The 27563-nt window shown below is 45.1% G+C and overlaps 1 protein-coding gene across 1 annotated transcript in view; it reads left to right on the forward strand.

Moving 5' to 3' along the window:
* The first annotated feature begins 434 nt into the window (after positions 1–434).
* Positions 435–27563, forward strand: part of col17a1b (collagen, type XVII, alpha 1b) — a 78752-nt gene continuing 51623 nt past the window's right edge. The window contains exons 1-17 of the mRNA XM_083774240.1: positions 435–725; positions 2290–2366; positions 5104–5154; positions 5303–5410; positions 6255–6463; positions 6912–7101; positions 7747–7803; positions 8303–8335; positions 8451–8501; positions 16967–17137; positions 20641–21129; positions 21387–21470; positions 21841–21903; positions 22215–22388; positions 24071–24154; positions 24247–24288; positions 25036–25167. Of these exons, the coding sequence (XP_083630366.1) occupies positions 2303–2366; positions 5104–5154; positions 5303–5410; positions 6255–6463; positions 6912–7101; positions 7747–7803; positions 8303–8335; positions 8451–8501; positions 16967–17137; positions 20641–21129; positions 21387–21470; positions 21841–21903; positions 22215–22388; positions 24071–24154; positions 24247–24288; positions 25036–25167 (2002 nt within the window). The 5' untranslated portion in view covers positions 435–725; positions 2290–2302. The remainder of the gene's footprint in view (positions 726–2289; positions 2367–5103; positions 5155–5302; positions 5411–6254; positions 6464–6911; positions 7102–7746; positions 7804–8302; positions 8336–8450; positions 8502–16966; positions 17138–20640; positions 21130–21386; positions 21471–21840; positions 21904–22214; positions 22389–24070; positions 24155–24246; positions 24289–25035; positions 25168–27563) is intronic.

A 27563-nucleotide genomic window follows, 5' to 3' on the forward strand; every position in this document is an offset into this window, starting at 1 on the left:
GGCAAACACAACAACTCCATTCTTTTTCCAATGTGTCCACCAGATGTAAGCCTAGTGGAATGAATATTGACTATTTGCTGATGCACAGCACACATGAAGCGGATCATCAGTTTATGGAGTGTGGGGGACACACAATGCACATGTGGATTGTGGTGGGTGGATGAAAACAGCAGCCTTTGGGTGAGGAGGGGCTGTTTAAAAGAACATTCCAAAAATGAATTGAATCACAATGAAAATCTAAAAAAAATCTTTCTTTCTGGTTCTCCTTTTTCTTCCCCTTCTATTTGTTAAATCACATTTCAGAGCCATAAATCAGGCTGCTTCTCTGTAGTCTGTAGACCGTGTATTGAAAGCTTAATTGGTTCCCTGTGGTTGCGTTTTTTTCCCCAGCCCCTTCGTGCAGTCAGTCCAGTAGTCACACACACAATACCTGCCTGCCAAAGCTCGGCTGGATGGGCGCGGTTGGGACAAAAGCCCAAAAGTTCTCTGCTCTGGCTTGCCTGCGAAAGTTGAGAGCGAAAAAGACAAAAAAAATAGAGACGGCAGCGGAACGTCCCACCACCACTACCCTGCGCAAACTTCTTATAAACAAACTGACTCGTTGAAGGATGGATTAGTAATATAGCCGCATCCCCGCGGGACTAATCAGGATTCATTCACATTTACTGGGGGGAAAGCTTTTTTCACTTTATTATTTTTCTTTTCTCCAACGGCTTGCGCTGAAGGTATGGATTTTATATTAAGGATACCAGAGTGGATTAACCATTATAACCTATTTTGTAGGCCTGCGCGGTGGGAATTTGGGATTGTCCGCGTGCAACAAAGGAGCTAAACATCGAACTATACATCTGCTTTGCACGTCTATTCCACGTATCCTACAGTCAGAATTACTCTGTGCCAACCTGGCTCTGCGCTGCCTGAGCGCACTTTACCTGCATCTGCCTGCTGTGTGTTGTGCTGTTGAGATAAACATCACACATGTGTCTTCTCTTGTCCGCTACTTGAGCTGTCAAACATTTGTTGTGATTAATCATGATAAGTTAATTAATTGGATACAATTTGTAAACATTTAGAGTTATCAGTCAATCAGTGGCAGCATGCGCATGCGATGGAGAGTTATGGGCATTTCACATTGTTTGTTTTCATTAGTTTGTGGACCACGTGTGGGCAGTGGGCACTGGGCTTATATTCTTGATCAGGATAGGCTATTGCAAAGTTAAAACAGCTTTTCGTGGCTGATGTTTTGTTGATTTATTTGAGTTATCTTTAGTTAATGAGGGGAGATCAGAAACCAATAGTCTATCCTATCTAGGCTACAGCAGCATGCACTTGGATTTAGGAACTTGGCTTTATGAATACTTTCCTATAGCCTATTGACATTGATGTGAATTGAGCAGTACAGTGGTGACACATGTTAGTGATTGAAATGCCTTTTGTACATGCAGGCTGCGGCTGGGCTGCATGCGTGAGAAGATGTTCTTTTGTGCTCCCAAAACTGTACAGCAATCCCCTCGCCTCTTTTGTTCTTTTGTCAGGGTGCCCTCAAAGACCATAACGTGAATTAATCCAGAATTTGAAACCTACAGTATAATACTGTACGTGGCTGTGCACTGTGGATGCCCTCTATAAACCTTTATCTGCACTTTGTGAAGTGCAAACCTGTCTTGTGGTAACCTAACCATACATTTGATCAATTAATGTTAGCCAGGCCTTCTAATCTTTGTCTAGATTATTTTTAAGGTAAAGAAAAACATGTAAGAAATATAACATTGAAACATTTTTGTTGCTGCAACATCCATTTCTGACAGCATTTTGGATTTAGAGTAGGCCTATGTTGTCCCAGCAACTTTAGATTCACTATCTGGCAACTTGGCAAGGTAAACATGCATTTATCTTGGCTGCCTATTTTATGATCAAATTGTTAGGTGACAGGTCTGGGCTCAACAAACAGATCTGTTGTTCTTCTACAATAACTTAAGACATCTTTACCATACTGTAGCTCCATGTTCTACTGCATTTTATAAACTATTGTACGCTTTTGACCCAGCACCCTGCATTGTGGACACACGTGTAGAGTTCTCTCCTCTTTTAGGATGTTTTCTCAGAGCCATGGATGGACTGTACTTTCCAGAGGAATTAATTACCCTCCAGGGTTATGAGTTATTATAGCTATTTGCTTAGACAAGACAAAGCCATGTCCAAATCCATGGATTATGGGTGCATGTGGATTGTTTGCCCCCCTTGGAGGAGCTTTCCTGCCCAGGTCTCATCTTTCTGTCATTTCACCAGATAGTGGGATGGGATGGAAATGGACGATTTGACAACGCGACTGGGCAACCACTCCACAGAGCTGTCAGGAGAAAAGGGTAAGATGTCCATGACTTGTCCGTTTCTATTGTTCAAAAACCTGCACAGTTCCAATTACAAATCAATCCTCCATATAAAGTCTGTGTCGAGTTTTTGGATCAGCAATGACTGAGGGACCTGCAGGGGGATTACGGTGTATAAATATGCTGTGCATTCACAGAGCAGCTTTATTGTGCAATCTCTGGTGATTCATATTCATACACCAATAATATGAATAGGAAACACTATTCCAAGTGCAAAAAATGTGTAAGAGACACATGTGGTCAGTCTCCTTATAAGGAGTAATGACAAATGCAGCTACTTTGGTGAAGGGGAGATTTGAGGTGCTGTTAGACACCTACAAAGAGTGAGCCTCCAAAGCTGAAGAGTAGACTACAGTATTTATGTCCCCGTGTACAGTTTATGTTATTATCCTGGTGGAGGATTTACATAAACACAGTGTCTCGCCCCCTCGTCAATGCTGACTGGACCATGACCAACTATATCTCTGCTATAGTTGAGCGCTGCATTTCCTTGCTGTCGGGGCAGAAACCTTGTATCTCCATAGTTCAGCGTTTTATCTTTTCTTAAATTAATGCATTAATGTCCTACTATACTTCATCATACAAGTGTGTCACGCAGGAGTATAGTGACAACAGCAGATCTATAAGTGCAAAACGTGCAACATCGCCTTCCCTTGTCAGCTTGTAGAGCTATTGTTGTAACTTTGTAAACATTTAAAAAGGTCAAAGTGAAAGTGGTTAAGTGTGCATGACTATGTGGTGTGTTTTGTAAGTATTTAACCAATGAATCATATTATCAAGAACGTATGAATAAATAATAACTACATTATGGATAGGATCCATTGGAACACAGGATTTGGTGGTTTTGGATATACAAGGTTTCCACCTGACATTGACCATTCCTATTAACGTCTAAGCCAGTGTATCCCAACCTTTTTTATATACCACACACAAACACACACACCGTATGAGGAATACTGAAAATAGCCGATCTATAAGCTCACAACATTGTGAGTTGGTAGATTGCCTATTTTTGCCATTTTCTTTTTGTAATGTTTTGAAAATCTTTGAATGTTTTTGACTATTCTTTTATTCATATATGAATTATTAATTATGAAAATGGGGATGCCAGCAGGTTGAAAGTGGATGAAATCAAGTAATGCAACATGTTTAAAAGTTTGGACTATACTGTGCAGTGTGAACTTTGACAACAAATTCTGATTTAGTCTTATTCTTTTGAATGACACACCATTGGTCCTATTTAGTAATCTGAAATTGTTTAGTCAGTCTAGTCTTAGTCAACTAAATATCAAAATCTTAGTATTTTAGTCTTATGGCCCTATGTATCTTGGGCACGCCTCGCCTTACCCTTTATCCCAAAACTTACTTGTCATATTTTACTATCTTGAAAAAACATCTTAAAATAGTTAAACTAGCTGGTCTACATCGACACGTTGTGACGAGATGAGATCGATTTGAACAATTTTTTTAATGTTTTTTCAAAATAGTAAAATATGTCAAATAAGTTTAGGGATAAGGGCTAAGGTATAGCCCCTAGTCTTAGTCAACAAAATGAACACTAACCTATCGTACAAGCAGATAAGGTGTCACAGCGCCCTTGTGATCTTAGGTACAATAGCTACAGTGCACCTTCTACCAAAGTGTAATTATTCCATTAATCTTCCAGTGATAACTGCAGTCATATGATATGATATGATATGCCGGGCCAACATGGCCGAACTGTCACACCACTGGCGTGCACAGCGAGGTCAAGCACACTTGATTATACGCTTGACACCGAAAATTAGACGCCAACATAAAAACAGGGCTATTTCCATAGACAGAATTGCATACCAAACATGCACGTGGCACGCGCACGCACACACACATGCATGGCACTTTTGTATTACTTGGACAATCTTTTTTAAAGATTTGTTTTAGGCTTTTTCCCTTTATTGATAATTACAGTGAAGACGGACAGGAAAGAGGGAGAGAGAGAGAGAGAAGGGGAGAGACATGCAACAATTAAAGGCTGTCATGAACGGGACTCGAACACGCGACACGCCATCAGGCCAGAGCCTATATGCGCCTGGACCACTAGGCCAGCGGGCATCCACATTTTAGAACAGTAATTTTACGAATGCCGTTTTGACAGTTCTTGTGGCGCATGACACAGGTATACCGCAGGTACACAGCTACCGCATGCACCATATACACCGTATGTCAACTAAGAATAAGTTCATAACTTAAACCCCTAAACCTACCGTAATCTCTAAATGCCTTATCCTGACCCTAACCCTAATTGTAAACTCTCAAATTCTACTATTATATACTTGTGGGGACATGTAGGCTCTCTCTTGATACTAATAGAGGTACACACACACACACACACACGGTATTTGTTAGGAATAGAAGGGGAGGGGGCAGACAGCGTGTAAGTCAAATGGGAGATGGTACATCAAAATGAAGGGCTGAGCTGATCTGTGCATACATTGCCTCCTAGTGGTCAAAGAGGGGTTTTTAAAATAAATGATGTTTTTTTAATGCAATTTGATTTAACTTATCTCTTCCAACATATTTCGTTATTCAATTCACATACATAATATAAGGTAGGCTAATATGAATTTTTGTAAACAAAAACAAACTAATTTTAGACAATTAAATCTGTCTGTCTGTCTGTCTGTCTGTCTGTCTGGCTGCCTGAACCATTTCCCTTGTGTTTGCATTCCATCAGTTGTGACAGAGACAGTAACTACAACGACCAGACTGGCATCTCTGCCCCCAAGTGAGTCAGGGGTCTCACTCTCACTTTCCCACCCAACGCAACACTCACACACACATGCTACGTAGGCCAGTCATTTTGCGGAGGAGGCACTGCCCTGCCATGAGTAACAGGCTTTTCCTTGTTTTGCTGTGTGTCTGCCCGTTGCTAGAGGGAACCAGTGGATCGAATCACAGGACTGTGTCCAGCGGTGCTGGAGGGCTGGGCCTGGAGAAGAATGTCTTAACGCAAAACAGCAGTGGAAGCTATTTCTCCTCATGTGAGTGGAACGCTTCAAACTCACAAGTCCCGGAATTATAAGATTCCACTCTGTTCACCTTTAGTGTAGTCTTCTTTCTTTTTTTGTTGAATAATAAATTATAGTTGAGTGGAAAACTGTACTTGTGTTGTATGCTGAGCTGCATCATTTTCAAAGCATTTCAGCCATAATATCTTGAAATATTTGATGGGTCCGCCACATCATTCGGAGAATTAAACTGCTTGTTATCCTAAGCAGTTTAATTCTGCTTGGTCATCTAACAGTGGTGCTGGTACCCCCAACTTCACATTCAGTTGAATATGAAAAGCTTCCCATAAATGCACCATTTCAGACTTTGTTGTATGACTGTTGCACAATAGACACCTACAGTATAATAACATGACTAAAATAGGGATGTCTGGGATGACGTGAAAAGTAATGCTTTTGGATGTACACGATTTCTGACCAACGCAGACAACTTATACGTATATAATTACATTCAAAAGCATGCTTTGGTGTGCCTTGAAAAATGTAGAGAACCTTGTTTTGGGTCGAGCAACATTGGAAATAGAAATGATCAGTGAGGCTCAGTGGCATTGTGGTTGAGTGACCCAATCGCCTCCCTGCTTGGCACCGGTCAGCATCAAGGGGCGGATTGGGGCTATAGGTCCCTGCGACATACCCAGGGGCACTCATAGCTTGGCAAGGCTATGATTGATTGAATAGTTTATTAGACAGAAATGTAAAGTCTAAAAGGCATAGTTCTTTTGCACAGGCAAAAGTTCTTGCAGTCTTTTTTCCATTTAGGCCCTAAATTACAATGGGGCCCTAATATGGTATCATACGTACCATTCCATTCCTTCAGCCTCCGTGGGTGTGAGCGTGAGTGGCTTCAGCTCCTCCTCGGGCGTGTACCTGGGAGGAGGAGGAGGAGGAGGAGGAGGGGACAGCCTGGGCGGAGGAGTGAGCGATGGAGGAATGGGGAGCTACGGAGACGCAGAGGGCTACGGGAGCGGAGGAGGAGGAGGAGGAGGCAGCGGCGGTGGGAGCTACGTGGTCACGTCGGTGTCCAAGGTGAGCACGTATGAGGAGAGGACATGTCTGCCTTCAGCGTAGTCTGACACACATATAAGAGCCCAACGCCTTGCATCCAGCAGCCCAACCCCGTAGTCACTTTGAGTGACAGTCGGGGCAAACGCAGTCCCCTCTCTAGCTCAAGTTAGCTTGAGACGGCGCGACCTCCGTCGTGGTCTAAAACTATACTATCGGCAAAAAAACTATTTCTTTGCGGTTTGGGGCATAAGTGGGATTCGATGTGAGGATCTGTGGGTTGGGAGTCTAATGATTAGCGAGGCAAAGACACTGAGGCCGATGCTGAAATGGGGTATTCGGTCACGCCCAACTCCTGTAAAACGACTCCTGTTTAAAACGAAACAAGCCCCGCCCAGTACGGCGTGAGGCTTCCTCCAAAACAAATTTCTGGCAGAACACCTTGACGGCTGATTTCTCCGTTCTGTCCAAGGTGAGGTCGGCCTCCTCGTCGGGAGGAGGAGGAGGAGGAGGAGGAGGAGGAGGAGGAGGAGGAGGAGGAGGAGGAGGAGGGGGGGGAAGCGTCGTCGTTGGCGGCAGCAGGAGGACGCTGACGGGCGGGTCCACGGGCGGCATCTCGCCAAGCTTCAGGAAGAACGGCAGCCACTCAGGAGGTTATGACGGTGAGCATGGTTATAGGCCTGTCCCAATCATTACATAATCGCCTAAACGCAATTGTTCAAGATAATCGCAATTATTTTTGCGTCGAGCGTTTCCATGTTGAAAAAGTTCCATAGGTTTAAAAAAATAGCAGAAATAGTTGATCTGTAAACTTACAACACGTCACTTTGTGACGTGTTGTAAGCTTGTAGATCAACTATTTCAGCGTTTTCTACATTTACAGAAACAAATTTCTAGATTTCAAGTTTTAGATTTAAGTTATCTGCCCTGGGCAATTTGTTATTACGAAGCCTAAAAGGCAAACAGAAATACAAATTGTAACGCTCCAATGTTCAATGCAAAAAAAACTAAAAACAAAACACAATGAAATCGTAAAATCTTATCGCAATTATTTGTGTGACAATTAATCGTCAACTTAAAATCTGTAATCGTGACAGCCCTATAAGCTTGGTTGCTGTTCACCAACGATAAGCAGGCTGGCATCGTGTCAGCCGCCTGCCCGCCTCTGTCTGTTTTTTGAAACCAACGCCTGAACCGTGTATAACGGAAACGTTTTGCCAGGCAGACAGAAAGAGGGAAAACATTTTGAAAGGCGTGGACAGCCTTCTCTTAACCTCCTGCAACCTATTGTATCCTCTCTGCTGCAGGAAGTTCCAGTGGCAATTCGTCCCCAGAGTTCACACGGAAGGACTACGGGAACTATTGTGAGTTACAATAACAACCATGTGATTATGAAGTTCATAATTGCATATCTGTGTGCCAGCCTCTCCCTTATATGGTTGTTTTTTATTATAAAAAAAAACACATGTTTAAGCATTTTGTGAATTGTGTGTGTGTGTGTGTGTGTGTGTGTGTGTGTGTGTGTGTGTGTGTGTGTGTGTGTGTGCGTGCGTGCGTGCGTGTGCGTGTTTGTGTTCACGTGTGTGCTTCTGTGCATGTGTTTGTGTGTGCATGCCATGCATATCCGTGTGTGTGTGTGTGTGTGTGTGTGTGTGTGTGCATGCATATCCTTGTGTGTGTGTGTGTGTGTGTGTGTGTGTCCGTGCTTCTGTGCATGTGTTTGTATTTGCATGCATGTGTGTCTGTGTGTGTGTTTCATACATGTGTGTGTGTGTGTGTGTGTGTGTGTGTGTGTGTGTGTGTGTGTGTGCGTGCGTGCGTGCGTGTGTGTGTGCGTGCCTACGTATGTGCGTGTGTTTCAAGGCTCCAATGCCAGGGGGAGGAGTCAAAGCAGAGGTAAGTTGCTGTTGTTTGTCTCTATTTCTGCAACGTCTCACATTTAGAATCATCGTCCCACAGCAATGTGTCTAACTATTCTGTCTGTTTCCTGTTGTTGTGTGTTTGATTTCAGAGAGTCAGATCAGAGCCAGACTGCAGAGTGCCTCTCCCACTGCATCCAGATGTAAGATCATCTACTCAACACATGCATGTGGCTCAACACGTGCACAGCTGCACATATTGATTGCATGAGGATGGAGGACCCGCATTGACAGAAAGTGTTATTTTTATTTAGCTGCCAGTGCCCGTCTGCCATGCATTTCTAGGTTAAAGACACGCTAGACCATAGGCTGACCATAATATATTCAGCCCCTCAAACCGGGACCCTTAAATCAATGCGCATGTTTGTCGTGCATTCATGTAACTTAGTGATGCACCGAATATTCGTCCGCAGAAAATATTCGGCAGAAAATGGCTAAAAATGCATTTTCGGCCTATTCGGTTTCGGCCCAAATAGGCAGAAAATACATCACCGAATAGTGTATGCAATTAATTAATTAAACTCAGGTTAATGGGTTAAGTGAGGATACTAAAACAGCGATATTCAGTTACACTTCATACCAATGATACTGTGCGGGTGTAGGTATGTTAAGTGATTATTATTTAAGTTAAGTTTTGCCATAACCATTTATTTTGCCATAAATCAGGTAGCTTTAAGGTACGGCCATGACAGCAATGGTAGGAAAAAAGATGTATAATATTAATCATATTCGGATATTCGGTATTCGGTTTTCGGCCAACTGTTTCCTATATTCGGTATTCGGTTTCGGCCAAGAACTTCCCTTTCGGTGCATCCCTAAACTATATATGCACCATAGGTGTTAACGACTGATTGACAATCATCAGCCTCAGCGCTGAATTCAGACACGTAATGCATTCGTTCATGTTTTCTGATTAGTTGTAGCTGTAGGTGAGCTTGTTTACATGAAAAGAACACGATAGACGTCTATGAACCACTGAAAACAACTATTATTTTAATTCCGGGACAATTTTGTAGTGAATGTTGAAAATCGGGACACATTAGTGTTTTAGAGATATTTAAAAATCGGGACAATCCCGGCCAAACCGGGACGTCTGGTCAGCCTAAGGGCCTAGCTTGAGCACTCTTCACATCGTGTTTCAATGCTCCCGACGTCCCGACGAACTCATAGCCTGGTTAATAAACCAGACTAATATCGCACGGACCGCGGGATATTAGTCTGGGGAGGCTCAGCTTGGATTTCATTTCTAAGGGAAACATTTTCTCTTTGACGCAATTGGTCAGAGCTACTGTCAGTCAAAGGTCTCAATCATTGAAAGTCACTGTACCAAAGCCCGCCCATATTGCATACCGTGTCCCGATTGGCCGCCCACATTCTCTGGTGTAGGAAATGGGCGTACAATTGAGCCTCTCCAAACCGAAATCCGCCAGCAGGCAATTTATTTTTGCCAACTCAAGCTGAAAAATATTTTAACTTTTGGAGAGGAGTGCCGCTCATCAATCTCACGTTTGATCATTTATGTGATGGTAGTTTCAAACATTGCGTAAACAACAGTAAACATTCCTTGCGAGCGTTCTAGACATGACATGCAAAGCGCTCCTCCGCTCATAAACCGCTTTCTGTGGTCACGAGTCCTCATAAAGTAACAAAAGCATCGCTACCATCGGGATGTTTGATGTAGTATTCCAGCATTTTGAAACTTGTGAAAAAGAAATTAGCTGGTGGGCTTTAAGCCTTTGATTTATACTTGCTTGCACACTAGTGTCACACACAAAACAGAAAGGAAGATCTACAAGCTCACAGCATGTTTCATCGCAATACGTTGTAAGCTTGTCTGCTATTTTCACGTACGGCACTAGAGCAGCATGCTTTCTGACTGATCTAACAGAATTTGCACTCAGTTCACATCCACTCTATAATTTCCTTCTCCATAACGGAACCTGGAATTTATGATACTAAACAATGTCACCTGGCTTAGAGAAATACTTGAATTAACCAAATTGAAGGAAAACATTGTTAAAAACTGTATTCTGTAGTGATGAGATTGAAGTAATCCCCCCCCCGATCAGAATCGATTCCAATCATACCATCATTCACCAAAGTATCTTTACTTTGCAGTTTAGTGTTAGATGTAAGGGTTTGATTGATTGATTGAAATATTTATTAACAGTTTGTAGAATTTACAGTACATTTTAAGCACAAACTCAATACAAAGACTGTCAACTGTGAGTGGACGACCCAATTAAGCATTACACTTGTTTACAACAGGGTCCACATTGTTCAATTCATCAAAACATTTAAAGACATACAACCATTTAGAGACATACAAATAGACATTTCTATGTAGCTAAAGAACAGAACAGGAATTCATCATATGGGAAGCAAAAAAGGGAAAATATACAAGCACTGGGAAAATATACAATATACAATATACAGTGAGGGAAATGGGGTGGGGGGGATTCAGATTTTACAGAGGCCAGTTTCGAATTGCAGCCATCCGTAGGTGCCCTTTGAGAGCGGTTTTGAAGGAGTCAAGGGATTCACATGTCTTAATGACTGTTGGTAGGGCGTTCCACATTTTGGTGGCATAGGAGCGAAAAGAATTTAGTCCCTTGTTTGTGCCGAATCTGGGTTGTACATGGTTTGTTGCACTCCCTCTGGTGTTGTGGGTGTGGACTTCGTTTACATTAAGGAAGTATTTAGACAGGTACATGGGTATCTTGGTGGTGTATCGAATCTTGTGGACCAGACCCATTGCAAGATGCTGTACTCTGTCGACGACCCTAAGCCATCCCAGCCTGTCAAAGTGGGCAGGGGTGAGGTGGGTTCGAGGGGTGAGGCCAAGTAGGAGCCTGACCAGTTTGTTTTGGGAGGTCTGGAGCCTTGTTTTAAGGGCCTTTGAGGTGCTGTGGTACCAAGAGGTGGATGCATAGTCAAAGAAACCTTGTACGAGGGCTCCTGTTAAGGTCTTCAAGGTGTTTTTGCTGACCAGTGAGGAGATCCTGTAAAGGAATCTTGTTCTTTGATTGACTTTTTTGATTACGTTGGTGGCCATTTTATCACCGGAAAGATTAGCCTCCAGGATGGAACCTAGGTAGGTAATTTGATCTTTTCGTGTGATAATATTGTCACCCACTCTAACCAAGAAGCCATCTGCCTTGCTGAGTTTACTATTTGATCCGAAGAGGATGGATTCAGTTTTTCCCAGGTGTAAGGATAGTTTGTTATCAGCGAGCCAGGTGCAGATTCTACCGAGTTCAGAGCTGAGGGTCTTTTCAACCTGCAGTTTGTTCCTGTCCGAGACCAGCAGTGCTGAGTCATCTGCGAACAGGAACAAGTTGCAGTCACAAGCTGAAGTCATGTCGTTAACATAAATTAGGAACAGTAAAGGCCCTAGTATGCTTCCTTGTGGGACACCACAGCTCACTGGGAGGGGAGGGGACAGTGTTCCGTTCACCTCCACCATCTGTTCTCTCCCCTCCAGGTAGGATTGCATCCAGCTCACTGATGTGCTATCAAAACCAATAGCTTTAAGCTTGTTAACCAGTATGGAGTGGTTCACGGTGTCAAAAGCCTTTTGGAGGTCCAGCATGACCATGCCGCAGTATTTTCCAGCATCCACCTCGTGTTTGATGTGATCGCTCAAATAGAGGAGGCATGTGTCAGTGGAGTGGGATGTTCTGAAGCCAGATTGGAACTCGTACAGCAATTTATTAGTGGCAAGATACTTTTCAACCTGTTCATAGACTATTTTTTCCATCACTTTCGAGATGGAGCTTAGAATAGAAATAGGGCGGTAGTTGCCGGGTTCTAATTTACTCCCTTTTTTGTACAAGGGGGTTACTTTGGCCAGTTTAAAATCTTGGGGGACCTGTCCCTGTTTGATGGAGAGGTTAACTATGTGGGTGATGACTGGAGCTATGGAAAAGGCTGAGTCTCTGAGAAATTTGGAGGGAATATTGTCATGGCCAGTGGCCTTGTGGGGTTGGAGGGCACTCAGTTTTTTAAGTACCTCCTCGGTTGTTACCATTGCCATTTTAAAATCATCTTTACAAACACCAAGGTTTTTGTAGAAGGCTTTGATGTGCTCTACACCAAAACGCCCAGAGTGGGAGGGCAGTTTGCTAACCAGCTTTGTTGCAATGTTTGTAAAGAAGATGTTCAAGTGGTTGGCTACATCGAGTTTGTCAGTGATGAGGGTGTTATTCAATTTGATGTTTATGTTAGTAAACCTGGTTTTTAGTTTCCGACCACAGCCTAGTTGGTTGTTTAGTAACTTCCATAGCTCCCGAGGATTGTTTTTGATTTCCTCGGCTTTATCATTGATAAAGTTACATTTGGCTGATTTGGTCATGGCAATTACACCGTTTCTTAGCTTGTTACACTGGGCTTTTAGGTTGTGCAGTTTGGTTTGGAGATCACTGTCGAAGCGCTTGCACTTGGCTAGTTTGGACTTGCATTTAAGAAGTTCAGAGCATTTGTTGTCTCTGGCTTTCATTGCAGTCAGTATGTCCGAATTCATCCATGGCTCCGAGCGGGTTTTGACCCTGACGGTTCTCAAAGGAGCCATGATGTTTAGTACTGATGTAAATTTGGTTTTAAAGCCAAGCCATGCTTCTTCGACTAGTGAGCTCCTGAGCACATCGGACCAATCCAGATTCTCCAGTTCCAGGTTAAAGGCCTCACTAGAGTAGGTTTTGAGGTCCCTAGATATGACTGTTTTGTGACAGTCAAACTTTAGTTTTTGTATTTTGCGGGTACAGAAAATCATAAAATGATCACTGAGCCCACATACAATAACCCCTTTCTTTGAGATTCTGGATTTGTCCGAGGTCAGAATGAGATCAATGACAGTTTGAGTAGAATCACACACTCTTGTGGGTTGGGTAATTAGCTGACTGACACCATGCAGATCACAAAACCGACTAAATGACTTGAACACAGGAGCTTCCTTACGACGCATATCCGTATTGTAGTCGCCAATCAGGATCTTCTCTACACATTCCTCCCCAGCTAAGCACCCCTCAAGTATATCATAGAACTCATTCTGATCAGGGGGTCTATAGACGGTGCCCACTAATACTGATTTAGCATTTTTGAAAATTAATTCAACCCACACAGTTTCAATTTCATCATGCTGCAAGTCAGTACGAGTAATGTATTCAGTATCTTGGTGAATATACATGCACACGCCACCACCATGTCTGTTTCTGTCATTTCTAATGACTGAGTAATTTTCTATTTCAATCTCTGGGTCTTTAGTAGACTCATCAAGTTTAGTTTCAGAGAAACACAGTATGTTTGCCTTACCGTTTTGGAACAGATGTCTGATCTCAGCTAGTTTGGGACTCAAGCTATTCACATTCAAATGAAACAAGTGAAGGCCGTTGGATGCGACGATTGTGTTAATTTCGTCTGTGTTGAAGTAGTCAGAGGTGTGACTGAGGATGGGCGGTGGAATGTCCGTGGCTGAGGTGTGAATGGGGAGGGGCGGTGGAATGTGGGTGTCGCCGTTGAACATGTCTGAACATGTCTGAACATGTCTGGACATGTCTGTAGGCCAGGTCAGATTCATCCTGATGTCTGGGTCCGTGGCTGGGGTGGGAATGGGGGAGGGTGGTGGTGCTACTGTATGTAGACCTGTGGTCAGACTGGTCACACACTGTATGTAGACCTGTGGTCACATACAGTATGGTGGGGTTTCTGTTTATGTTCTGGATATTCCATCTAAAATTAGAATACAGCCGGTTCCCAACCTTTTCTGGACCGGAGCCCACTTGTAAACCTTGAAGGCGTTTGCGCCCCACCCATCTGGTCACTAAACACGGCAGAATACACAGGACCACAATGGAAACAAGCCCCCAGGGCTTTTTGTGTTATCCTTTGAGGAATCATTACCACTGTACTATTTGCAAACTGTTAATAAAGTATTCAATCAATCAATCAATCAATCAAAAGCCATTCAGCTGTCATTTTAATGGGCAATTATTTGTGTGCCCAATATCCTCACGGCCCAGGCTGGGAATCACTGTGTTAATAATTTTCCATCCCTCTGTACGTAAGTCATCAAGTGTCTGCCTTATTATTACAGCCCTAGATGTTATTTCATTCTAGGCTTCATTCCACTCCTTCAAGAGCACCTTGTCAGCATTTGGAGTTAAAAGGCTATATTCTTTTCAACACGCGTCTCGGTTTGTTTCTTTTGCTTCTCATACTGAAATTACCTTGTTTTTAAACAGCCTCTGTTGTGGGGCATATTGTTGGCGACAAGAACAGAAGCCTCATTCATAAAATGGTCTTCAAGATCAAATTTCATCTTGAGTTGATTTATGCACAAACCGTTGATCAAGCACATATTCAGAACACCTTACTTAGACATGGAAATGATCGTGTGTCTACGTGCGTGTCAGACTAGACTTCAGTTAACCCATTCTGACCTGAGATCAGATTCATACGAGGTTTCCACTGGACACACACTGGGTCTGATTAACCCATTCTGACCTGAGATCAGATTCTAAAAATGTCAGTCGTTCTTCGATTTTTCAAAAATAGCAGACCTACAAGCTCGTATCGCGCCACTCGGTGGCGCGATACGAGCTTGTGGTTCTCATAGTGGGGTCCGGGGACCCTAGGGGTCCTTGAGGGAGGTTTCCAGGGAGTCCCAGACAAAATGTGTCAAAATCAGCTTCACCACTTTTATTTTATATTTGAAATGTTGTGAGCTCGTAGATTGTCAATTTTGTGTGAATAATTGTGAATAACACAGACCTTCTATTATGGGGGTCTCTGGCACAAAATCTTTTGAAATGGAGCCAAATCTTTAACATGGTCCAGCCAGTGTGCTTTCTGATCTAGAGGGGCGGGTAGCCTGGCCCTGCCAGCGTGCTTTCTGGTCTAGAGGGGCGGGTAGCCTGGCCCAGCCAGTGTGCTTTCTGGTCTAGAGGGGCGGGTAGCCTGGCCCAGCCAGCGTGCTTTCTGGTCTAGAGGGGCGGGTAGCCTGGCCCAGCCAGCGTGCTTTCTGGTCTAGAGGGGCGGGTAGCCTGGCCCAGCCAGTGTGCTTTCTGGTCTAGAGGGGCGGGTAGCCTGGCCCAGCCAGCGTGCTTTCTGGTCTAGAGGGGCGGGTAGCCTGGGCCAGCCAGCGTGCTTTCTGGTCTAGAGGGGCGGGTAGCCTGGCCCAGCCAGCGTGCTTTCTGGTCTAGAGGGGCGGGTAGCCTGGCCCAGCCAGCGTGCTTTCTGGTCTAGAGGGGCGGGTAGCCTGGCCCAGCCAGTGTGCTTTCTGGTCTAGAGGGGCGGGTAGCCTGGCCCAGCCAGCGTGCTTTCTGGTCTAGAGGGGCGGGTAGCCTGGCCCAGCCAGCGTGCTTTCTGGTCTAGAGGGGCGGGTAGCCTCCATTTGGCCAAAAACATTTTGGCGTCCTTGACATGAAACTGATTGAGAACCACAGCTGTAGGCTCGACATCGCACGTCTTCCGAGCTGGCGTCACATGGCATTTTATCGGTTACAGGTGTGAGGAATTAAGCTAATCTGCATCCCAGCGTGCTTTCAATTAAAGACACGATGAGCGATGCCATAAATTGTGTGGCAAATTTGCAAAACATGAAACATGAGTGATCTAGTGTTACTGGGAGATGTCAGACGTTTTCAGAGACAGGACTTTTCTTTGCTCATGATGATGATGATGATGATGGTTCTCAATCCTTTTCATGTAAAGGACATCCCAAAGAATATGTACAGTATGACCAACGGTATGACCTCATCTGAAAATATTTTGTGCCAGGGAGCCCTGGGAGATTTTTTACTCAAATTCCACTAAAATGTATATGTTTTCTTATTGTCTTAAATAGCAGATTTACCAGCCCACAATGTGTCACATCAGTACCATAGTTCGATCCTTTCTGAATACACGAACACGTTCTGATCACTTATAGTAAATAACACTGTGGACAGTCAGTCCTGAAGATCATATTAGAGAAACAATTTGCCTGCAGTCTTAGATCAAGGCTGAATGTGGGCATGCTGCCCACAGTGATCTGGGCTCTTCTACAGTACATATCTTGTCAGCTAGACGCTGTCGTGGGGTTTTCCATTGGCAGCTGACTGGCACACATAAAAGAGGACTTTGTGCATTCTCCCTGCGGTTGTAGGTGCAGTTTCTTGTGCTGTCAGTGTGACTATCTTACGGTCTTATTTGTAGTAAAATACCTCCAGGGACAACTAACTGTATTTGCTCTTTCGACCGAAGCAAAGGCATTTGAAAACCGTGTTCATGTGTGCATATATGTAAAATATTCTAGGTAAAAAAAAATCAAAAGGTGCATTAGACACAGTCATGCATCTTAATGTTACTTTATTTAACTTGTTAAAAGGACTTTCTATAAATCAGGCGAATACAAGAACGCTCGCCCCAAAACACTCTCGCCCCGGGTCAAATCCGACGATCTCGGAACGGTCACCAGAACCTACTCGGCCACATTTTACCAAGACTTGGGGAGGGGGGGGTGACTTACGATTCTGTCCCAGTGTCCCTATCAGGGACGTAACTCGAGCGGCGCCGAGTCTGCTGAAGCGCCTACTTTAACATGGTAAGTGTGTGTGTGCTTGTTTGACAGGGACAGAGCTGGATGATGTGAAGAGGCTGCTGAAGGGAGGGGCCTCCACCACCGGAGGGCGCTCTAACAGCGCCAGCCCCTCCCGCTCCGCCTCGGCTGCATCCATCACCCTGCCGGTCCCCAAGAAGGCCACGGTGGAGACCAAGATCGTCACGGGCACCTCCCAGTCTGGTGAGTGCCATGTCACTCTCTCACTGTTTCACCTCCCAGTCTGGTCAGTGCCATGTCACTCTCTCACTAACTGTTTCACCTCCCAGTCTGGTCAGTGCCATGTCACTCTCTCACTAACTGTTTCACCTCCCATTCTGGTCAGTGCCATGTCACTCTCTCACTAACTGTTTCACCTCCCAGTCTGGTCAGTGCCATGTCACTCTCTCACTAACTGTTTCACCTCCCAGTCTGGTGAGTGCCATGTCACTCTCTCACTAACTGTTTCACCTCCCATTCTGGTCAGTGCCATGTCACTTTCTCACTGTTTCACCTCCCAGTCTGGTGAGTGCCATGTCACTTTCTCACTGTTTCACCTCCCAGTCTGGTGAGTGCCATGTCACTCTCTCACTAACTGTTTCACCTCCCAGTCTGGTGAGTGCCATGTCACTCTCTCACTGGTCAGTGCCATGTCACTCTCTCACTGTTTCACCTCCCAGTCTGGTCAGTGCCATGTCACTTTCTCACTGTTTCACCTCCCAGTCTGGTCAGTGCCATGTCACTCTCTCACTGGTCAGTGCCATGTCACTCTCTCACTGGTCAGTGCCATGTCACTCTCTCACTGGTCAGTGCCATGTCACTCTCTCACTGTTTCACCTGCCAGTCTGGTCAGTGTCATGTCACTCTCTCACTAACTGTTTCACCTCCCAGTCTGGTCAGTGCCATGTCACTCTCTCACTAACTGTTTCACCTCCCAGTCTGGTCAGTGCCATGTCACTCTCTCACTAACTGTTTCACCTGCCAGTCTGGTCAGTGCCATGTCACTCTCTCACTAACTGTTTCACCTCCCAGTCTGGTCAGTGCCATGTCACTCTTTCACTGTTTCACCTCCCAGTCTGGTCAGTGCCATGTCACTCTCTCACTGTTTCACCTCCCAGTCTGGTCAGTGCCATGTCGCTCTCTCACTGTTTCACCTCCCAGTCTGGTCAGTGTCATGTCACTCTCTCACTGTTTCACCTGCCAGTCTGGTCAGTGCCATGTCACTCTCTCACTGGTCAGTGCCATGTCACTCTCTCACTGGTCAGTGCCATGTCACTCTCTCACTGTTTCACCTCCCAGTCTGGTCAGTGTCATGTCACTCTCTCACGAACTGTTTCACCTCCCAGTCTGGTCAGTGCCATGTCACTCTCTCACTGTTTCACCTCCCAGTCTGGTCAGTGTCATGTCACTCTCTCACTGTTTCACCTGCCAGTCTGGTCAGTGCCATGTCACTCTCTCACTGGTCAGTGCCATGTCACTCTCTCACTGGTCAGTGCCATGTCACTCTCTCACTGTTTCACCTCCCAGTCTGGTCAGTGCCATGTCACTTTCTCACTGTTTCACCTCCCAGTCTGGTCAGTGCCATGTCACTCTCTCACTGGTCAGTGCCATGTCACTCTCTCACTGGTCAGTGCCATGTCACTCTCTCACTGGTCAGTGCCATGTCACTCTCTCACTGTTTCACCTGCCAGTCTGGTCAGTGTCATGTCACTCTCTCACTAACTGTTTCACCTCCCAGTCTGGTCAGTGCCATGTCACTCTCTCACTAACTGTTTCACCTCCCAGTCTGGTCAGTGCCATGTCACTCTTTCACTGTTTCACCTCCCAGTCTGGTCAGTGCCATGTCACTCTCTCACTGTTTCACCTCCCAGTCTGGTCAGTGCCATGTCACTCTCTCACTGTTTCACCTCCCAGTCTGGTCAGTGTCATGTCACTCTCTCACTGTTTCACCTCCCAGTCTGGTCAGTGCCATGTCACTCTCTCACTGGTCAGTGCCATGTCACTCTCTCACTGTTTCACCTCCCAGTCTGGTCAGTGTCATGTCACTCTCTCACGAACTGTTTCACCTCCCAGTCTGGTCAGTGCCATGTCACTCTCTCACTGTTTCACCTCCCAGTCTGGTCAGTGCCATGTCACTCTCTCACTAACTGTTTCACCTCCCAGTCTGGTGAGTGCCATGTCACTCACTCACTGTTTCACCTCCCAGTCTGGTCAGTGCCATGTCACTCTCTCACTGTTTCACCTCCCAGTCTGGTCAGTGCCATGTCACTCTCTCACTAACTGTCATCTGCGAAGAGAAAAGCCTGGTCACAACCTACTGTAAGGCATTTCCCCCGGATACGATATTTTGCCGGTCAGCAAGTGGATTCATGAATGCACGTATATAGACAATATTTTAGGCCAATAAAAAAAGACCATAACCACATTTTCCACTTGAACAAAAGAAGCCAAGCTAGTGACAGTCACTTTGCGCCACGGTGTGAGCTTGTAGATTGGCTATTTTCACTACTTCTTAAACTACTTCTTTCACTACTTCTTAAACTTCAAATGTGTTTTCTAATTCATGGAATTTCATTGATTACTGAAAGAAATAACATTGGATTTTTTATTCAAGGTAGAAATACCATAATTCAATGATCTTCAATCATTTTCTTTTTTGGTTACCCAAAATAGCCAATGTACAAGCTTGCATACAAAGTTTCCCCACAACCGTGGAGATTTGAGTAAAAGTATGTCCTAAAATAGAAAAACTAAATCATGCTTTCAGAGTTATAATTTAATATACTGCCACCAAGGTGGGTGACGGTTCGAACATCTTTCTCATATCTAGATTATATCTGAAAAAACTCGCACAGCCGCTCACGTCACACTCTCTCCACCTCTCGCTCTAAAATGTTTTTTAAAACACTCATACTCCTCGTTCAAACAGTGGGTCAAAGAGGTTCTCTCCATGATTCCCCGGCCTAGAGAAACTAAGGTACAACCGTAGTGGTTCTAAAGATAGATACATTATGACTTGGACCCCTTTCATAGAGTTTGTAGAAAGTATACCTTTCACTTAAACCCATATTCCCTTGTACAATCTGATACCTCACACTAAACCTGACATTGGGCGACCTCTGGTTGGAGGCCCTCAGTAAGTAGACAGTTGGATATAGAGGAATTTACTATCTAAACTGAAAGATGGATACAATGTATGTAACCTAGATACCATACCCTGATGGAAAATGCTGTTTATTTTATTTTATTATTATTATTATTATTTTATTTTCTTCTTACTATGTTCATTAGTACTTTCAAAACTAGTTTACTAATTACTTGTACTGTCTTGTACTGTCTGTCTTTGTTTTATTTGTCTTGTTCTGACCTTGATTGGGGGGGAGGGGGGGATATTTACATGTCGGATACAACAAAATGTACACATATGTTTTTTCATTTATTCATCAATAAAAATCAAAATAAAGTGTAAAAAAAAAAAAAAAAAACACTCATACTGTATACTATACCTGGTTGACCGGATTTCCTATTTTATATTAGACCTGACCCCCGCTGATTTTGCCACTATGCTCGATGTCTTCGCCGAAAACAGCCAATGTAGAAAGTGTTGTGAGCTTGTAGCTGTAGATAGGCTATTTCCGGCGACCGTTAGCCTCAGGATGACGACGCTTAAGAGGATAACCGTTTCTCCGTCTCGTCCCTCCCTGCAGTGTCAGGCCTGTATGACACGACCGGCAGCGTCCGATCGAACGGGTATGACAGCGGCGTGGTGGCGGCGGCCCTTTACGGAGTCCAATCTGGACAATACGACACCGCGGTGAAGTCCTCCCAGTACGACGTCATCACCGTCAAGTCCGACCACTACGACGGCGGCTCCAGGTCGGGCCAACAGTACGACGTGGCCAGCGTGAAGTCGGGCCAGATGTACGACACCGGCTACAAGTCGGGCCAGTACGACATGAGTCTGAAGTCGGGCCACTACGAGAGCGCCACCCTGGATTCAGGCGGCCTGCAGCCGTCCTACACCTGGTCCACCTCCACGCTGCCGTCCACCCTGCCCGCCGCGCTGGCTGGCGTCGGCAACGGCGGGGGCGTTGGCGTGGGCACTGGCAGCACCACCCACTCCTACCAGATCAACACCAACAACATGTCGACGGGCTCCTCCACCTTCAACTGCACCTCCCCCTCCACCCTGTCAGGTGAGAGACCTGCATTGCATTGCAAAACCGGAGCTTTGGAACCTCCTCAAGGACCCCTGACCCCAGACCTGCACTTTGAGAGCCATTGCCTTACGGGTCAAATTTGTACTATATTACACACAGGGCCGTAGACCTGTGTGTAAAAAAAATAAAGCATTATACCTGTGACTTTTTGGGTTTTCATCTTTGTGTCTGACGGACGGGGGAAATATCTATAAATCATATGTTCCTGTCTGCATGCGTGCGTTTTGTTCCAGTTTATGGATTCCAAAATAACCTGGCACCCATATCCAACGGAGTTCTCACTGCCAATGGAGCCAACATGAACGGCAGCCTGGGAGGTACAGTTATGGACACAACCTGTTGTGTTATTAGTTCATTATTATATTAATGATATACTCTAGTTTGGACTGCTTGATTATTTTTTACAGTGCATATATATTCACATAATTAAGAATGGTGTGTGTGTGTGGGTGTGTGTGTGTGTGTGGGTGTGTGTGTGTGTGTGTGTGTGTGTGTGTGTGTGTGTGTGTGTGTGTGTGTGTGTGTGTGTGTGTGTGTGTGTGTGTGTGTGTGTGTGTGTGTGTGTGTGTGTGTGTGTGTGTGTGTGTGTGTGTGTGTGTGTGTGTGTGTGTGTGTGTGTGTGTGTGTGTGTGTGTGTGTGTGTGTGTGTGTGTGTGTGGGTGTGTGTGTGTGTGCGCGCGTGCGCAGGGTATGGAGTACAGAAGAACGTCTCCAATGGTGGTGGTGTTGTCAGCACTGGAGTTTCTACAAGTAAGTACTGACCCAAACATTTTTTATAAGCATCCCTATTTCCGATTTATAATATAAAACCCAAACGGGTATTAATTTAAACCGTACATGGGCAACTGGCGGCCAGGGGGGGGGGGGGGCACGTGCGACGCATTTTTTTTTTGCTTGTAGATCGGCTATTTTCGCTATGACAGTAATATGCAATGTGGCCCTCTGGAGTGAGCGTGGAAATACAGTGGCCCACACTCCACCGTCAAAGTTGGGCCACCCCTGATTTAAACCATTGTTTAAAACTATTGTCTTTTTTTCGTTTTCTTCTCCTCGTCTCTCAGCCACTCGGTCTGTGTCAGACGACATGTACAAGAAAGACTACAAGTACCTGCTGATGGAGAAAGAGAACGTTCCGGCCAGGAGGGACACGGAGGTGCTTATTCTGGCCAAGGACAGCGGCAAGCAGTTCACCAGCAGCAGCACCGCCGCCCTCATAGGAGGCGGTGGCGGAGGAGGTGGGTTTCACACCACCGCCCCCTTGTGGACACCAAGATAATTGTCCAGGCAACAGTACAATGGGCCCCGTTACGTGAATCAAGAGTTACTTTTATTTGCCAAGTGCACACACAGTGTGTATAGTAGTGTACAGTAATGTGACCTGGTGATACGGTGCAGAGACACAACGTTGCTGTCGGCCAGAAACCTCTCATCTCCATATTCAAACTTTTTGCGTTTTTCTTTCATGAGTTAACGCCCTACTTGATCATAAGTACAGAGTCACACAAAAGCATCTAAAGTATAGCAGCTCGAAACAAGAGCTTGTACATCTGCTACTTTTGTTACTTTGGAATTTGAATCCTGAAAAGTAACAGTTTCGGAGGTATGAGGTATTCCACCCGACAGAGATGATAAACAGGACCAGGACGCCCAACACGGTGCTCTCTTCACTCTATTTATGTGATTATATAACTCCTATATAACGCCTGACTATATAAGCACCTGTACGTCGCTCTGGATAACAGCATCTGCTAAAGCCCTATAAATTGTAACCTGATAACAGTGGGCTTAGTTCAGGACACTGACACACATAAAGTAATGCTTGTACATGTAAACAATAGATAACTTCAGGTAGTCCCCAGCTAAATGATGGAAAGTTGGTAACCCAATGGGCCCTTACACAGTAGATATTTAACCCTTGAGAGTGTAAAATCATGCTCTCAGGAGTTACATTTTTGTTAAACATTTGAATTACTTAATTTACAAGAAGTCTACACAATTAGAGAATGTCAAATAGTTGCTATTTTGACGATCCTATGGTATCACATCAATACAGCATGGATTTGTGGACACAATCTTATCCAACGCTCACAAAATATTCTTTAGTTTTGGGTCTGCGAGGCTAAATCTCATCAAATGTAAAAGTTTTAGTAATTGCGCTTTGACCTTTATTTTGAACCCTACAAACCCTCCCGCGCACTCAAATCAGCCAACGCAGGAAAGCTGGAAGTACCCTCACTAAAAACACCGGCACAACGCTCCACACGTCCCAAACTCTTCTCCATTCTGGCCCCAAAACTGTGGAATGCACTTCCCGTTGCAATCATGCAGAACTGCAGCATCACTCCCAAACAGACTTATAGCATGTCATGTAGACAGCACAATAATTGCACTGTATGTAGTCATAGATCTTCATAGTACATTATGTATAGCATAGTATAGTATATGTATAGTTTATATGTATAGTGTCATTATATAGATATGTTCTAGTTACGTTCTTTTAGCTTACGCATGTTTCATGATAAATGCATTTTATATATGTGATGTATTCCCATGCTTTTTTGTTCTTGCCTAATGTAAATCGCTCTGGATTTAGCTAAATGCCTAAAGTGTAAATTGTGTTTGTAATGCTGCTTTCATTTCTTTTTGTCATTATGTTTAGGCTTTGCATAGTAAAGCACGTCGAGTTGTCTCTGTGCATGAGATAAAAATAAACTCGGCTTCCTTTTCCTAGCGAACTGAGCTTAATTTCACATGCTCTTGATTACTCTTAATTTGTGGTTGTGTGTGTGTGTGTGTGTGTGTGTGTGTGTGTGTGTGTGTGTTTGTGTGTACGTGCGTACGTGTGCCTGTTTGTGTGTGTGTGTGTGTGTGTGTGCGTACGTGTGCCTGTTTGTTTGTGTGTGTGTGTGGTTTGCAGGGTCACTCTCAGGAGACTCCATGAAGAAGGAGAAGGTGATGCATTACAGTGAACAGGCCACTCTCAAGTCGGAGTCAGCCATGAGTGAGCATGATAACACCAATACTATGAGTCCAACCATTAACTCTGCTTAATAACCATATGCTAATTACCGTTGTCATGTTCTTTGTTAACAGACGGATCCGGAGTTCTCATGAAAGACAAAGCCACATATGCAGGTATTTTACATTTACTTGTTTAACATTAATATGAAGGTAGTGGATTTTGAGCTCAACGTATTGGGCTCCAACTATTGATTTGATTATTTTCTTAGCAATTATTATTGATTATTTCTAATAAATACTTAATGACAAAAACAAGCACTTTTTATGATTTGTTTTATTATATACTGTATGTATGCATCATGCATGTATATATATCGACATGAAAAACAGGTAATAAATAATTGTCTTTATAATCAACTAAATCTAACCGCCCTATTCACTACTTCCTCATACAACAGTATCGCACAGAAATAGTTAGGCTAAAATTAACCAGCTGTAAGCTATAATTAACCATTTACTTGATAAGCCAATCAAAGTGGCATTGAATGCGGAGGGCTTAACAGCTGAAACTCCGCTATAACTACCATAAATAGGGGGTTTCATGATAAGGATTGTGTTGGTGGTGAAGAGTTAATATTGTGTTAACCCATTCTGACCGGGCACCCATTTTGGTGTCGGCATCATGTTATGCTTTAGCAATTGAAAAATAGCAGATCTACAAGCTCATATCGCGCCACCGAGTGGCGCGATACGAGCTTGTAGGTCTGCTATTTTTGAAAAATCGAAGAATTTTTAAAATCTGATCTCAGGTCAGAATGGGTTAATCAGACCAGTGTGTGTCCAGTGGAAAACCTCGTATGAATCTGATCTCAGGTCAGAAATAATGGGTTAATATTGTGTGTCACTGTGTGTCCTCCTCAGAGATCAGAGAAGGAGGTTTCTTCGGTGGAGGAGGCTGTTGTGGAGGTTGTTGCTCCTGGTGGAAGTGGCTGTTGGGGCTCCTCCTCCTCTCCCTACTCCTGCTGGGACTCCTGTTTGGCCTCATTGCACTGGGTGAGTTGGGACTCCTGTTTGGCCTCATTGCACTGGGTGAGTTGGGACTCCTGTTTAGCCTCTCTCTGTGCACTGGGTGAGCTGGGACTCCTGTTTGGCCTCATTGCACTGGGTGAGCTGGGACTCCTGTTTGGCCTCATTGCACTGGGTGAGTTGGGACTCCTGTTTGGCCTCTGTGCACTGGGTGAGTTGGGACTCCTGTTTGGCCTCTGTGCACTGGGTGAGTTGGGACTCCTGTTTGGCCTCTGTGCACTGGGTGAGCTGGGACTCCTGTTTGGCCTCTGTGCACTGGGTGAGCTGGGACTCCTGTTTGGCCTCATTGCACTGGGTGAGTTGGGACTCCTGTTTAGCCTCTCTCTGTGCACTGGGTGAGTTGGGACTCCTGTTTGGCCTCATTGCACTGGGTGAGCTGGGACTCCTGTTTGGCCTCATTGCACTGGGTGAGTTGGGACTCCTGTTTGGCCTCTGTGCACTGGGTGAGTTGGGACTCCTGTTTGGCCTCTGTGCACTGGGTGAGTTGGGACTCCTGTTTGGCCTCTGTGCACTGGGTGAGCTGGGACTCCTGTTTGGCCTCATTGCACTGGGTGAGCTGGGACTCCTGTTTAGCCTCATTGCACTGGGTGAGTTGGGACTCCTGTTTGGCCTCATTGCACTGGGTGAGTTGGGACTCCTGTTTGGCCTCATTGCACTGGGTGAGTTGGGACTCCTGTTTGGCCTCTGTGCACTGGGTGAGTTGGGACTCCTGTTTGGCCTCTGTGCACTGGGTGAGCTGGGACTCCTGTTTGGCCTCTGTGCACTGGGTGAGCTGGGACTCCTGTTTGGCCTCTGTGCACTGGGTGAGCTGGGACTCCTGTTTGGCCTCATTGCACTGGGTGAGCTGGGACTCCTGTTTGGCCTCATTGCACTGGGTGAGAAAAAGCGCTGTGCCCGTTGTCGTGGTACCCATTACCCCCCAGTACTAATACTAACGTTTATCAGTGAGTGCTTTGTAAACGGTCAAGTGGTGAATGTGCCCCACTCATTTAAACTTTATGCAATACCTGTTGTACTTGACGTTGTCAGAGTACCCTCTCTACGCATGCAGTGCAGGTGCCGCACTGATTAAGCAAAATATAGAGAGATACAGCGAGGAATACATCATAAACACTCACCGACAGACACACAGACGAACAAACAGATATACTGTAGACATTCTTTCTGTGCACTGTCCTGATAAAAAAATGCAATTTGATTGTGCATACCGCGACTACTGGTGTAGTGGCACAAACGGAATGAAACTCAACCAATCCATGAAGCCCTCCATTAGTCCCCACCCCCCACCCCCGAAAAAAACATCCACGAGGTCATCTGCGTCACACACGGATAATTTGAAATCGATCGGTCGGCCGGTGGCCAGGGATAGACACAGACACACACACACACACACACAGACACACACACACACACACACACACACACACACACACACACTGTCAGGGTTACGTCACGCTTACCTAGTCGTGACGTCACCCCAACCCTTTTATAAGGCACTTCGCCAGAACCATTCTCTGCCTGATCATAAATCTTCCAATCTTCAATCAATACTGTATGAGAATCCAAACCTAAACCTGACAAGTAAGCTATCTTAACTTGTCCATAAAGATGAACATATCGCCAAGACCTAACTTCACCAAGGAGTTCCACCTGCGTGGTCAGCACTTCCCGCTCCTGTGACGAAGAACCTCTACCAACCCTTACAGTATGATCAGGCCGAGATTTCGTCGCAGCGGGACGTCTTAAACCATGACTGATCCTTTCAAAGTCGGCGACTTTTGACCTCGCCCTCCCAGGACGAGGTCAGAATCGAACTGCAAGTTGAGGATGACTGTGCTTCCCTTTCCCCACCCTGAAGCCCTTACCTCCCTAGGCCAAGACGGAGAGCGCCTACCAAACCGAGATTCGGTCGCAGCGGAAGACTGGGGGGATTGATAAAGTATTTTCCTTTTCTATTCCATTCCATTTCCATTTTCCCAAACCGGTGGCACTTTCGCCTCCGGGAAGGGCCAAAGATGACTTGATGACTTGCCTTGATGCCTTGACTTGCCTTGATGACTTGATGACTTGCCTTGATGCCTTGATGACTTGATGACTTGCCTTGATGCCTTGACTTGCCTTGATGACTTGATGACTTGCCTCGCCCTCCCCTGGGCGAGGTTCAAATTGAACCGAACGGTGAAGGATATCGTGCCCCCAGGTAGGCTGTTGCGATGTACGACAACCGCCTAAGGACCCTGGCCCCGAATCCTTAACCCTAACCCTGACCTTGACCCTGACCCCTAAAGGATATCGTGGTACCCCAGGTAGGCTGCTGCGATGTACGTCAACCGCCTAAGGACCCTGGCCCCGAATCCTTAACC

Source organism: Protomyctophum parallelum (genome assembly GCF_964188405.1).
Source record: "Protomyctophum parallelum genome assembly, chromosome: 10".
Taxonomy (NCBI): Eukaryota; Metazoa; Chordata; class Actinopteri; order Myctophiformes; family Myctophidae; genus Protomyctophum; species Protomyctophum parallelum.